The following is a 13,109-nucleotide window of genomic DNA, read 5'->3' on the forward strand; positions in this document are numbered from 1 at the left end:
GAAGAACCAGAAGAAGAAGAAGATGAAGGAAGATAGAAGAAAGAAGAAGCATTTAAATAAAGGAATTGTCAAAAACTGTCTCTTGTCATTTTTAACATTTTTGACAGTTTTTTAGTGAAATGGTAGGGGTACTTTTGTACCACTTTACCATTTCACACAGGGGGGGGCCGGGATCTGGGGGTCCCCTTGTTAAAGGGGGCTTCCAGATTCCGATAAGCCCCCCGCCTGCAGACCCCCACAACCACCGGCCAGGGTTGTGGGGATGAGGCCCTTGTCCTCATCAACATGGGGACAAGGTGTTTTGGGGGCTACCCCAAAGCACCCTCCCAATGTTGAGGGCATGTGGCCTGGTACGGTTCGGGGGGGCGCTCTCTCGTCCCCCCTCTTTTCCTGAGGCCTGCCAGGTTGCATGCTCGGATAAGGGTCTGGTATGGATTTTGGGGGGACCCCACGCCGTTTATTTTTTTTTATTTTGGCGCGGGGTTCCCCTTAAAATCCATACCTTCAGGTCTGGTATGGAATTTAGGGGGACCACCACGTCATTTTTTTTTTTTTAATTTTGGTTCGGGGTTCCCCTGTGGGGAATTCCCATGCCATTTTTAATTTTCTCTTGGGGGTCTGCGGGCGGGGGGCTTATCGGAATCTGGAAGCCCCCTTTAACAAGGGGACCCCCAGATCCCGGCCCCTCCCTGTGTGAAATGGTAAGGGGGTACAAAAGTACCCCTACCATTTCACTAAAAAACTGTCAAAAATGACAATAGACAGTTTTTGACAATTCCTTTATTTAAATGCTTCTTCTTTCTTCTATCTTCCTTCATCATCTTCTTCTTCTGGTTCTTCTGGCTCTTCTGGTTCTTCCTCCGGTGTTCTCGTCCAGCATCTCCTCCGCGGCGTCTTCTATCTTCTTCTCCTCGGGCCGCTCCGCACCCATGGCATGGGGGGAGGCTCCCGCTCTTCTCTTCATCTTCTTCTCTTCTTCATCTTCTTCTCTTCTTCTCTTCTTCATCTTCTTCTCCGGGCCACTCCGAATCCATGCTGGCATGGTGGGAGGCTCCCGCTGTGTGACGCATCTCCTCTTCTGATGGTTCTTAAATAATGGGGGACGGGGCCACCCGGTGACCCCGGCTCCTCTGAGGCACGGGACATGACGAGACTTCCCTGTGGCATTCCCCGTGATGTCACAGGGAAGTCCCGTCAAGTCACCGTGCGTCAGAGGGGGCGGGGTCACTGGGTGGCCCCGCCCCCCATTATTTAAGAACCGTCAGAAGAGGAGACGCGTCACACAGCGGGAGCCTCCTACCATGCCAGCATGGATGCGGAGCGGCCCGGAGAAGAAGATGAAGAAGAGACGAAGAGAAGAAGAGAAGAAGATGAAGAAGAGAAGAAGATGAAGAGAAGAGCGGGAGCCTCCCCCCATGCCATTGGTGCGGAGCGGCCCGAGGAGAAGAAGATAGAAGACGCTGCGGAGGAGATGCTGGACGAGAACACCGGAGGAAGAACCAGAACAGCCAGAAGAACCAGAAGAGGAAGAAGATGAAGGAAGATAGAAGAAAGAAGAAGCATTTAAATAAAGGAATTGTCAAAAACTGTCTCTTGTCATTTTTAACATTTTTGACAGTTTTTTAGTGAAATGGTAGGGGTACTTTTGTACCACTTTACCATTTCACACAGGGGGGGCCGGGATCTGGGGGTCCCCTTGTTAAAGGGGGCTTCCAGATTCCGATAAGCCCCCCGCCTGCAGACCCCCACAACCACCGGCCAGGGTTGTGGGGATGAGGCCCTTGTCCTCATCAACATGGGGACAAGGTGTTTTGGGGGGCTACCCCAAAGCACCCTCCCAATGTTGAGGGCATGTGGCCTGGTACGGTTCGGGGGGGGCGCTCTCTCGTCCCCCCTCTTTTCCTGAGGCCTGCCAGGTTGCATGCTCGGATAAGGGTCTGGTATGGATTTTGGGGGGACCCCACGCCGTTTATTTTTTTTTATTTTGGCGCGGGGTTCCCCTTAAAATCCATACCAGACCTGAAGGGTCTGGTATGGAATTTAGGGGGACCACCACGTCATTTTTTTTTTTTTAATTTTGGTTCGGGGTTCCCCTGTGGGGAATTCCCATGCCATTTTTATCAATGAACTTTTAAGTGTATTGTCGGACCGGCAATGCAATAGCCGCGAGTAGTTTTAAATGACTTTTTTCTTTGAAATGTCATTTTGCTGTTAGACTGTTCTAAACACGGGAAACATGCGCCCCTTTACAGGCATACTATAGACACCCCCCAGCTATGAAATTTAAAGGGATATTACACTTTTATTGTTTGACTTTAAGCATTATTAATATCAATGCTCCTGAAAAAACGGCCGTTTTAAAACTTTTTTTTGCATTGATCCATGCCCCTGGGGCAGTACCCAGGTCCCCAACCACTTTTATGACAATAACTTGCATATAAGCCTTTAAAATTAGCACTTTTGATTATTCATGTTCGTGTCCCATAGACTTTAACGGTGTGTTAACAAACTTTTTTCCTGTTCGCATGTTCTGGTGCGAACCGAACAGGGGGGTGTTCGGCTCATCCCTACCTACAGACTCATGTGGAGTCTCTGCTTTTTATGGTAATTTTCTCTTAATTTTCTATCCTCACTATAATTATGAACCATATTATGGGTATCGCTGGATATGTCACAGATGCATGCTTGTTCACATACATATGCATTATTACATTCATTTGCATTTATATACTTATTTGAAATATAGTCCTTTTCTTTAATCTAAGAATTGGACTGTTGGTCTTCCCCTTTCGAAGACATTTTTTTTTCTTTTTATCTTGCATGGCAACTGTCTAACATCCAGCCTTACCTTCTGACTCACATTACTCAAATTTCTGCAAATCTTTCCACCCTTATAGAATCCAATCAATGTCATCTGTGGATTACAGCAGCATCTTTGCCTAAGGACCTTCCTGGTGACGGTGAGGATTTTACCCCCCCGGTTGGACATTGTGTTGCCTTTCTCCCCCAAGCTGAATAATGATTATGACCACATAGTGTACCAACCTATTACTTGCACTTCTTATGAATGAATTTTGATATTATGTTTTTTATTCAAAGAATGTCTTATACATATGCATCTCCCCCATTGGACCCCTGATGAAAGGTTTTCCTGAAACGGAGTGGAGACAACATGTGGGTCACATACTGTATGCATTTACCTTAGCATGTAACTAGAGTTGCATGCTTTTATTATCTTTGTATATGTATTACCTCATTGGAAATGGTATTATGTATCAATAAATGTTTATATTTTACTTAAACTTGGTTGTTCTGTTTCCAGTAAATTTCCATCCAGCAATGAGATTTGCTTTTTTTTTGTTGAACTTACCTTACCTTAACACCCTGTTTTTACACGGTATATACACAATTGTTATTTCCAGCATAGCTAAATGCCATTTTGAGGAAAACCAACTCCACCCAGTGATCGGTAGCCATCTGAGGGTCTGCTCAGCAGCCATTTTAAAGCCTACACCCACTTTTGGGTTGGTAATTATAGTTTCCATTTCTCTTGGTAATTTTATTCTGTTTGCAATTTCATTGTGTTATTCAAAGACTTTCTGCATGGGCAAAATAATTAAGTCAGCCTAATTCATTTTTCACATTTTTTCTAAAATTATCTTTGTATTGGAGACACTGTTGTTCATTGATCGATAAAATAATTGATATAACTGACTAAATGAATGGGTCAGACATACCCTGACACACCAGAGCCGTTGGACTCCCCCTAGAGCTCAGCGGCAACTAGGGAGTCCCCGGAGGGCCAGTTCAGGCCCCCCTGCGAAGTGCTCAGCAGTGCGGGGGGTCCAGTGAGGAATCCCCATCATGGCCGGAGCTTGGCTAGTGGGGCCTCTGGCAGTCTGGGAGCCCCCACTAGGCCAGACACGTGGATGGAGGCGGAAGATGCGGCTATATAGCAGGGGTGGGGTTTTGGCGGGGACGCGATCTGCTGCGGCCGCCAGGCATTATCCATCAGCAGCCGGCGGCTCCCATAAAGGGGATGGGCAGAGGAAGAAGCCAGAGGAGAGTCAGGACCCAGGCCGACAGAGCGGTGGAGGCAGCAGAGGCCCAGGAAAATCGACCAAGAAGTCGAGGGGTGGATCCAGCGCGCGGTGGCGGGTCAGAGAACAGCACGGATCCTCGGCATCCAGGGATCCTCGGCATCCAGACATGGTGGTCGATCGATTCGAGGGAGAGCTGTCGCTGTCAGATGAGGAGGTGCCGCAAGGTCATCCAGCGTTGATGGAGACGGGACTGTCGGCTGGTGGGACCCTTCCTAGGCAGCCTGGTAAGTCAGTTTTTTCTTCATTGTACAGTGGGGGGTAGACAGGTTAGGGGTGGGTAATGGTAATAACTCTGATAGTCAGATTACCCTGCAGCGGGCAGTTCCGCCCATTCCCCCCTTCTGGCCGCGACCGCGCCACGGCATGCTATGGAACAGGACCGTTCCAGAAGTGCACAGATTTGCGCGCTGGATAGGCCCCCTGACATTTTAGTATTACATGTGGGTGATAATGACTTGGGGCTCAGGTCTATGTTGGACATCGTGCGAGATGTCAAGTTTGACTTCTTGTGGCTCCGTATGGCCTTTCCAGAGATGTTCATAGTGTGGTACGACATTGTGGCAGCGACCACTTGGCGCTTAGCTAGGTCAGTAGAACAGCTCAATAAGACTAGGAAGAAGGTGAACAGGGATGTCAGTAGATTTGTTGTCCGGAATGGGGGGTTGGCAATCAGACACTTGGAGCTCGAAGTTGATACCTGGCGTTACCTTTGAGTTGTCGGTGTACACCTCAGTGCTGTGGGGATTGATATGTGGGCTCTAGGTTTGCAGGATGGGATCCAGAGAGCGTTGAGTGTGTGGCGGCGCACACAAGGGTAAGGTTTTCCCCTGGTGTGCTGTGTCGCGTTGTTGGTCTTTGCAGGTGAAGGAAGAAACCTCGGATACGAAAGAGTTCGGGACCCATCTGTGGTATGGGTCCCGTTGGTGGTATTCCAGCTAACGGTGGTTTAGCTGGAATTTGGTTAACGGGTACACTGCAGTCAGTGTTTGATTGTCTACAAGCTAGCATGTCAGCTGGAGGCCTATTTTAAGTTAAAGGTACTGCAGTGCCGATTTGGATCATGTGGCAAGCTTGGGGTTTTTCCTGCAAAGACCAACGCAAATATGTGACTGATGGGTGGTGGTTTTAACAGATGTGTTTTTAGAAAGTTATGTAAATTTACTTGAGTTGTTAATAAAAATGGCTGCTACGGCCAGTATTTACTCCAGCTTGGTGTGATCTCCATTCATGGGTAAGGGTAAAGTAAAAGTAGAGCTGGGTATGGGTCTGGCAGAGGATGGTAACTATGTAGCATCTGTTGAAGGCTGAGATCCTTTTATATCAATAAAAGGAAAGTTCTTCTGCTTCCAGAAGGAGTTCATTTGGAAAATAAATTAGACTTATTTTCCCTAGAGACTTCAGTAGTTTTTTGAGGAAATTGTCATTTCCCAAGCTCTTGTCACGTCTCACTCCATCTAAACAGGCAGTTTTATTACATGATGAAGGGCTTGCTGATAGTTTTCCAGGCGTTAATGTAGCTCCTAGAAAATATTTGAGCATGATGGTCACTCGTTGTTCAGGAGAAAGGTTGTTCAGCAAATTGGCACTGATAAAGAATCAACTGAGGTCAACGATGACCAATGAAAGACTGCTCTTTCCCTCTTGGCTGTAGAGAGCAGTATCCTCAAGATGATACAGATTTGTGAGTTAGGCAGCGCATAGATTATGCAATTTTCTTTCTTTCCATTAAAGATGTGCAGGGAGCCTTCCCGGAATGCAGAACACAATAAATACTGCTAGTAGCTGTAGCTGTCAGCAGTAAATGTACGTAAAAAATCCAACAGGCTGGTTGTACCCAAGTTGATCGATGGATCAATTTGGGTATAACCAGCCTGCCCATAGATGGATCGAATCTCGCCCAGTCCCTGCTGAACCGGCTCCATCTATGGCCCATTAAAGATTTTGCAGGTGCAAGTACAGGAAGAAAAGCTTTTTATAAATATTGTAGTGTGATGCATAACTATGATGTACAACTGGCCAGTTCCAATTACCTGTGTAATGTATATTCTAACAGTCAATAAAATTAGGGAACAAAATCAGACAAGTGTCTTCTTTAGAACCTAACTTTTTTTTTTCAAATAAATGTGGTTTATCATTCATTTCAGTTCACTTTTTTGTCATATAATTTATTTCTGTGCTGAGGGGCCCCTGAACATGATGTGACCTGGGCCCCCCAAGGTCTAAATCTGGCACTGTAGACACTACGAACCCTTAAAGAGAAACACAAAAATGAAATACCTGGAAATATTGTTTCCTTACTCCAGTCGCTCCAGATAAAATTGTCATCATCAAATAACAGAGTATCTGAAAGCTTTACCCGTACTTTAATTGTGTATGCAACATCAGGCAGAACATTAAGAGTCATGCTGCTGTGAGTAATCTGGAAAATCAAATAAATAATCATGTTTCTGGTCATTTACAGAATATATTAATATTGAATTACTACGTAGTCCTAATTTTTCTTCCTATTACCCTTTCCTATCCATATCACATTGACGATTAGTTCTAAGCACAGTAGCTCAAGGAACAAATGTCAGGGATTCTGTCTAATCAAACAGTTTCACAAAAATGTTACCTATTTCTTAGGGCACTTTCACACTAGCAGCGCACAGGCGTCGGCAGTAAAGCGCCCCTTTCGGCCACTAGCAGGGCGCTTTTATCCCCCGCTAACGGCCGAAAAGGTGTTAAAAGCGCTTTGGCGGTGCTGCCAATTGATTTCAATGGGCAGGGGCGCTTTAGGTGCGGTGTATACACTGCTCCTATAGCACCTCAAAGATTCTGCTTGCAGGACTTTTTTGAGCATCCTGCCAGTGCACCGCTCCAGTGTGAAAGCCCTCAGGTTTTCACATTGGAGGGAAAGGAGAGGCTCTTTGCAGGTGCTATTTTTAGCTCTATAGCGCCTGTAAAGTGCCTCAGTGTGAAAGGGGTCTTAAAGTGGTTGTAAAACCTCACATATACCCAGTGAAGTGACCGGCCGCAGGTGATACAGAGATGAAACAAATCCTCCTGCATAAGTTGTTCCTGTTTAACTACAGTCTTCTCTCCTCTACATAGTCCAGAGCTTGTCTTAGATGTCAGAAAACAGGGGGCAGATAGCTGAAATTACACACAGCAGAGCTCAGTGAGAGAAGCTCTGAGAGCAAATTGGAGAGAAAGGACACACCCCTCTTCACACAGTAAGACAGCTGAGGCTGTCAATCACAGAATGTGTGCTGAAGATCACTCTCTGTCACCTTTTTTCTCTTGGTATCAGGAAAACGTTTCAGAAGTGATTCATGCAGATGGCAAAAAACAAAGCAACAGACAGAAATGACACATAGGGCTATTATTAGAGGCAAGTACACACTATAGTGGGATATGCTTTGTTCATTTTTCTGAGGTTTACAATCACTTTAAGTGACGAAACAGTAACGAAACAGCAGGTAAAATAACGTCACCATTTTTCTAGGTAAATATATTTCTAAAGGTGCTATTGACATGACATTTTCACCACATGTCGGTAACAACCCATGCAATCCATACATACAAAGAAACCAAAAAAAATTAGTTCAGAAATTAAGTTATGTGTAATAAAATGGAATGACACAGGGAAAAAGTATTAAACACACTAACTGAAATGTTTTTATTACTTTGTATAAAATCCTTTGTTGGTAATGACAGCTTCAGGACTCCTCCTGTATGGAGAAACTAGTCGCATGTATTGCTCAGGTGTGATTTTGGCCAATTTTTCCACACAAACCGTCTTCAAATCTTGAAGCTTCAAAGTTATATGAACTTTGATCATTAGCTCTTTCCATATATTTTCTATTGGATTGAAGTCAGGTGATTGGCTGGGCCAATCTAGCAGCTTTATTTTCTTTCTTTGAAACCAATCGAGAGTTTCTTTGGCTTTGTGTTTGGGATCATTGTCTTGCTGAAATGTCCACCCTCGTTTCATCTTCATCATCCTGGTAGATGGCAGCAGATTTTTATCAAAAATGTCTTGGCACATTTCCCCATTCACCCTTCCTGCAATGAAATGAAGTTTGCCAATACCAGATACTGAAAAACAGCCCCACACCATGATGTTTCCACCTCCAAACTTCACTGTTGGTATGGGGGTGTTTTTGGGATGATGTGCAGTGTCATTTGACCTCCAAACATGATGTGTATTTTGGCATCCAAAGAGTTCAATTTTGGTCTCATCTGACCAGACTATATTCTCCCAGTATTTCACGGGCTTGTCTAAATGTTGTTCAGCAAAGCTTAAATGAGCTTCAACATGCTTTTTCTTCAGCAATGGAGTCTAGCGTGTTGAGCGTGCATACAGGCCATGGCGGTTGAGTGCATTACTTATACTTACTGTTTTCTTATAAAAAATTGTACCTGCAAATTTCAGGTCTTTCTGAAGCTCTCCACAAGTGGTCCTTGGCTCTTGGACAACTCTTCTGATAATTATTTTCAATCTGTCAGGAATCTTGTGAGGAGCACCTGGTTGTGGCCGGTTTATGGTGAAATAATGTTCTTTCCACTTCCGGATTATGGCCTCAACAGTGCTCACTGGAATATTCAGAAGTTTAGAAATCCTTCTGTGACCAATGCCATCAGTATGTTTTGCAACAATAAGGTTGCAAAGGTCTTGAGAGAGCTCTTTGCTTTAGAGCACTTTCACATTGGCAGCGTCCGGGCATCGGCAGTAAAGCGCCGCTATTTTTAGCTAGCACAATTTCAAACCCCCATTTCAAACCCGCCTCCAATGTGGCTAAAACCAAAAATGTAATATATTGTAGTAATGACTGCATTTGTTTTCTTTTTTTTAAGACTTTCTTCTTTCTGTTTTCACCTGTGAACTTGCAGTTAGTTACAGCAAACCATTTTTTTTCTTTTGGGAAAAAGGTTTTGCATGAATAAATTAAAGTTGATCATTGTAAGCACCCCTGTCAGTGTTAAATGGTTTGACTTATCCCTGTAAGTTGACATATCTGGCAAAGACCTTGTTCTTTTAAAAAAACAGCAGACTTACTGGCTGGATCACCAGATGAAAATAGAAGAAAGAAAGCCTAAAGAAGTAAGCAAGTGCAGCCAGCACAAGAACTGGTAAGCTGCAATATAATAAATGTTTGCTTTTGGGTTTAAAGTGTTACAAAACGCAGGACCCTGCATTCACTATATCTGGCCTCCCACAGTACAAGGAACATGGAAATGCAATTATTTTAGTAAATATAAACTGCTAAATACCTTTTCTCATCAGCATTATATAGCAGTCTTGTGACTTCTATCAGTGTGCTTAAAACTTGAAGGAGGAATTTTCATTCTACTCTGACTTATCTATGAGGCCACAGGACCCCTGACCCTCTGTCTGGACAGTGCTGATTGGCAACTCTAACAATACACACCAAACTGAGCATGTGCAGAGTGACCCCAAAGGCTCGGTCTTATCAGGAGATGGATTGGAGACAGTGGAGGAAGGGGGGGATCAGAGAGGACAGGATCTAACAGCCTTTTTACACAATGTGGAGGATTAACCCCTTATTTTTCACAGCGAGTATAACAAGCATACTTTACTCGGGGCCAACTTTACCACAGGGCAAACCGGCATCTGCCCAGGGCCCCGCCATTGTTGATGGGCCCAAAGCAGCTGCCCCTGGAGCCCGCTCTGCCCACCGGCTTTTTTTCAGCCGGAGTTCCTTCACCTTCAGGATCTGGCACTGGCTGCTAAGCTGCTCGCTACTGTCACTTGTAAATACAGACGCGCTGCTTCTGTATTTACAAGTGACAGCACTCGCCTCCCGGCGGCCATTCATATCCCTCCCTGCTCTGCAAAACATATCCTCGATCTCTGAGAGAGCAGAGAGAACAGAGGGGGGAGGGGCGGGGGAGCTACACAGGCAGAAGCTGTTCCAAGCCAAGGACATGCAGTAAGTTACATCTGCTCTTCTGCAGCCCCACTCTGACGTTATTTAGCTCACCCTAGGAATGTGCTCATTATTGAAAGGGGGAGGAGGGGGGATTGATGTCAGAAGAATGTGTATTGACGGGGGTGGGCTCCAAACTGGAATCTGGGGGGGGGGGGGCTCTGTACTTGGGGGGGGGACTTGGATGTACACAACACACCCCTATCCTGCACTCCGTACACAGCTCACCCCTAAATCCTGCACTCTGTACACAAATCACCACTAAATCCTGCTCTCCGTACACAGATCACCCCTAAACCCTGCACTCGGTACACAGCTCACCCAGAAATCCTGCACTCCGTACACAGCTCACCCCTAAACCCTGCACTCCGTACACAGCTCACCCCTAAATTCTGCACTCTGTACACAGCTCACCCCTAAATCCTGCACTCCATACACAGCTCACCCCTAAACCCTGCACTCCGTACACAGCTCACCCCTAAACCATGCACTTGGTACACAGATCACCCCTAAAACCTGCACTCCATACACAGATCACCCCTAATTCCTGCACTCTGTACACAGCTCACCCCTGAACCCTGCACTCCGTACACAGCTCACTGCTTAATCCTGCACTCCGTACACAGCTCACCCCTAAATCCTGCACTCTGTACACAGCTCACCCCTAAATCCTGCACTCCATACACAGCTCACCCCTAAATTCTTTACTCCGTACACAGCTCACCCCTATATCCTGCATTCTGTACATAGCTCACCTTTCAATTCTGCACTCTCTACATAGCTCACCCCTCAATCATGCACTCTGTACACAACGCACCCCTGAACCCTGCACTCTGTACATAGCTCACCCCTCCACACTGCTCTACTACAGGTGGCATAACTATTTAAATAATAAGAATGCCGCGCTAACAAAATTGTACAATGAGCAGCAGCATACAGTGCGATCACACCAAAATTCAAAAATTATGTAAAAAAGCTGTGCTAAAAATTGAAATATAATCCATAACAAATGACATCAAAAGAAAAGTTGAGTCCTTCAAAAAAATATAAGCACCACCACCGTGCATCTATAGACAATAGTGCTAATCCACCGTAGCTGTTGATTCAGCTTACCAGATGGCAAGCTTAAAGAGGCAAGTGGCTATAGCCCAGCCAAGGCCTTTAAGCTTGCTGCCGCTCCCGGTGTTCAAATGGCGGGGGGTAAATCTCCAGGCTCACTCGCGGTGTCCACATATACACATGTTCCAATGGAAACCCGGATAGCTCATAATGGTAGTTCATGCAGGTTAGGTCACGCCAGCATTTGTCACCTCGAATTTTAATCAGACCCGCCCCAAGCATAATGCGGAAGATGAGCCAGCGAAATGCCCAGATAACGATGCCAGATGGGGGTGTTTGTTCCGGAACTCGTGACAAAATCATGACAGGGCACAGAAAGATTACCAGAAATCCTGTTTCCAAAAGCTGTGACTCCCATCCAAAAGAATACCTGTCTCCATGTGTTCATCTCACTGAGATGAACACATGGAGACAGGTATTCTTTTGGGTGGGAGTCACAGCTTTTGGAAACAGGATTTATGAATGAATGAATGAATGAATGAATGAATGATTTGTATAGCGCTGCAGTTGTGAACTGAATCACCTCAAGGCGCTGGATCCGTCCTGTGTTGTCAAGCTTCTCAGAAGAGGTAGGTCTTGAGTTTCTTTCTGAAGGCCTGATGGTTTTCTTCCATGCAAATGTGAGTAGGTAGAGCGTTCCATAGCCGTGGTCTTTGGACTGCGAATCCTCGTTCTCCCTTTGTTTTGTAGTGGGTTTTTGGAATATGGAGGAGGTTATGGTTAGAAGATCGAAGACTGCAATTCGGTGTGTAGCGTTTTATTTTCTCGCATAGGTATTGAGGAGCATTTCCGTATATGCATTTGTGGGTGAGGCAGAGGGTCTTGAAGGTGATCCGATTCTTTACGGTTAGCCAATGTAGGCTCCTCAGGGAAGGGGAGATGGATTCCCAGGGTTTTTTTCCTGTTAACAGTCTTGCCGCCGTGTTTTGGAGTTGTAAGCGCGCAAGCTGATATTGGGGTAGTCCTATGTAGAGGGAGTTTGCGTAGTCGAGTCTGGAATTGATGATTGTTCCAACTACTGCTGCTTTGTCCTCTTCTGGCACAAATGGGATTAGTCTACGTAGCAGGCGGAGGAGATGGTGAGATCCGCTGACTACTGATTCTATTTGTGCATCCATTGACATTTCTGAGTCAAAGATGACTCCGAGACTCTTGGCTTTGGTGCTTGGCGAGATGGTCTGTCCAAAGATGGTGGGAGGTGTCCATGGGGTCTTAGTTTTGGAATTTTGGTTTCCGTGTAGGAGGAGGATTTCTGGGAATCTTTCTGTGCCCTGTCTGGACTTTGTCACGAGTTCCGGAACAAACACCCCCATCTGGCATCATCATCTGGGCATTTCGCTGGCTCATCTTCCGCATTATGCTTGGGGCGGGTCTGATTAAAATTCGAGGTGACAAATGCTGGCGTGACCTAACCTGCATGAACTACCATTACGAGCTATCCGGGTTTCCATTGGAACATGTGTATATGTGGACACCGCGAGTCAGCGTGGAGATTTACCCCCCCGCCATTTGAACACCGGGAGCGGCAGCAAGCTTAAAAGCCTTGGCTGGGCTATAGCCACTTGCCTCTTTAAGCTTGCCATCTGGTAAGCTGAATCAACAGCTACGGTGGATTAGCACTATTGTCTATAGATGCACGGTGGTGGTGCTTATATTTTTTTGAAGGACTCACTTTTTCTTTTGATGTCATTTGTTATGGATTATATTTCAATTTTTAGCGCAGCTTTTTTACATAATTTTTGAATTTAGGTGGCATAACTAGTCATTTATTTCTGGCAGCCTGTCCTTAGGAATACTGCCCCTATTGGGCTCTGTTCCTAGCTGCACTCAGTTAACCTGCATAGGGGTAGCTGTTTGTGCTCTGCTCTGCTCATTGCTAATAGCAAGTTTTCTAGGAATTTTCTGTATATTGGCGGGTCCCCTCACCTCTCCAGTCCATGGTGTGCAGGCAGTA

The 13,109-nt window shown here is 45.6% G+C and overlaps 1 protein-coding gene across 1 annotated transcript in view; it reads right to left on the minus strand.

Moving 5' to 3' along the window:
• The window catches only part of LOC141108006 (interleukin-13 receptor subunit alpha-1-like), a 191,677-nt gene that overhangs the window by 69,366 nt on the left and 109,202 nt on the right, over nucleotides 1-13,109 (minus strand). The window contains exon 8 of the mRNA XM_073599156.1: nucleotides 6,381-6,522. Within this exon, the coding sequence (XP_073455257.1) occupies nucleotides 6,381-6,522 (142 nt within the window). The remainder of the gene's footprint in view (nucleotides 1-6,380; nucleotides 6,523-13,109) is intronic.

Source organism: Aquarana catesbeiana, linkage group LG09, assembly GCF_042186555.1.
Source record: "Aquarana catesbeiana isolate 2022-GZ linkage group LG09, ASM4218655v1, whole genome shotgun sequence".
NCBI classification, from domain to species: domain Eukaryota; kingdom Metazoa; phylum Chordata; class Amphibia; order Anura; family Ranidae; genus Aquarana; species Aquarana catesbeiana.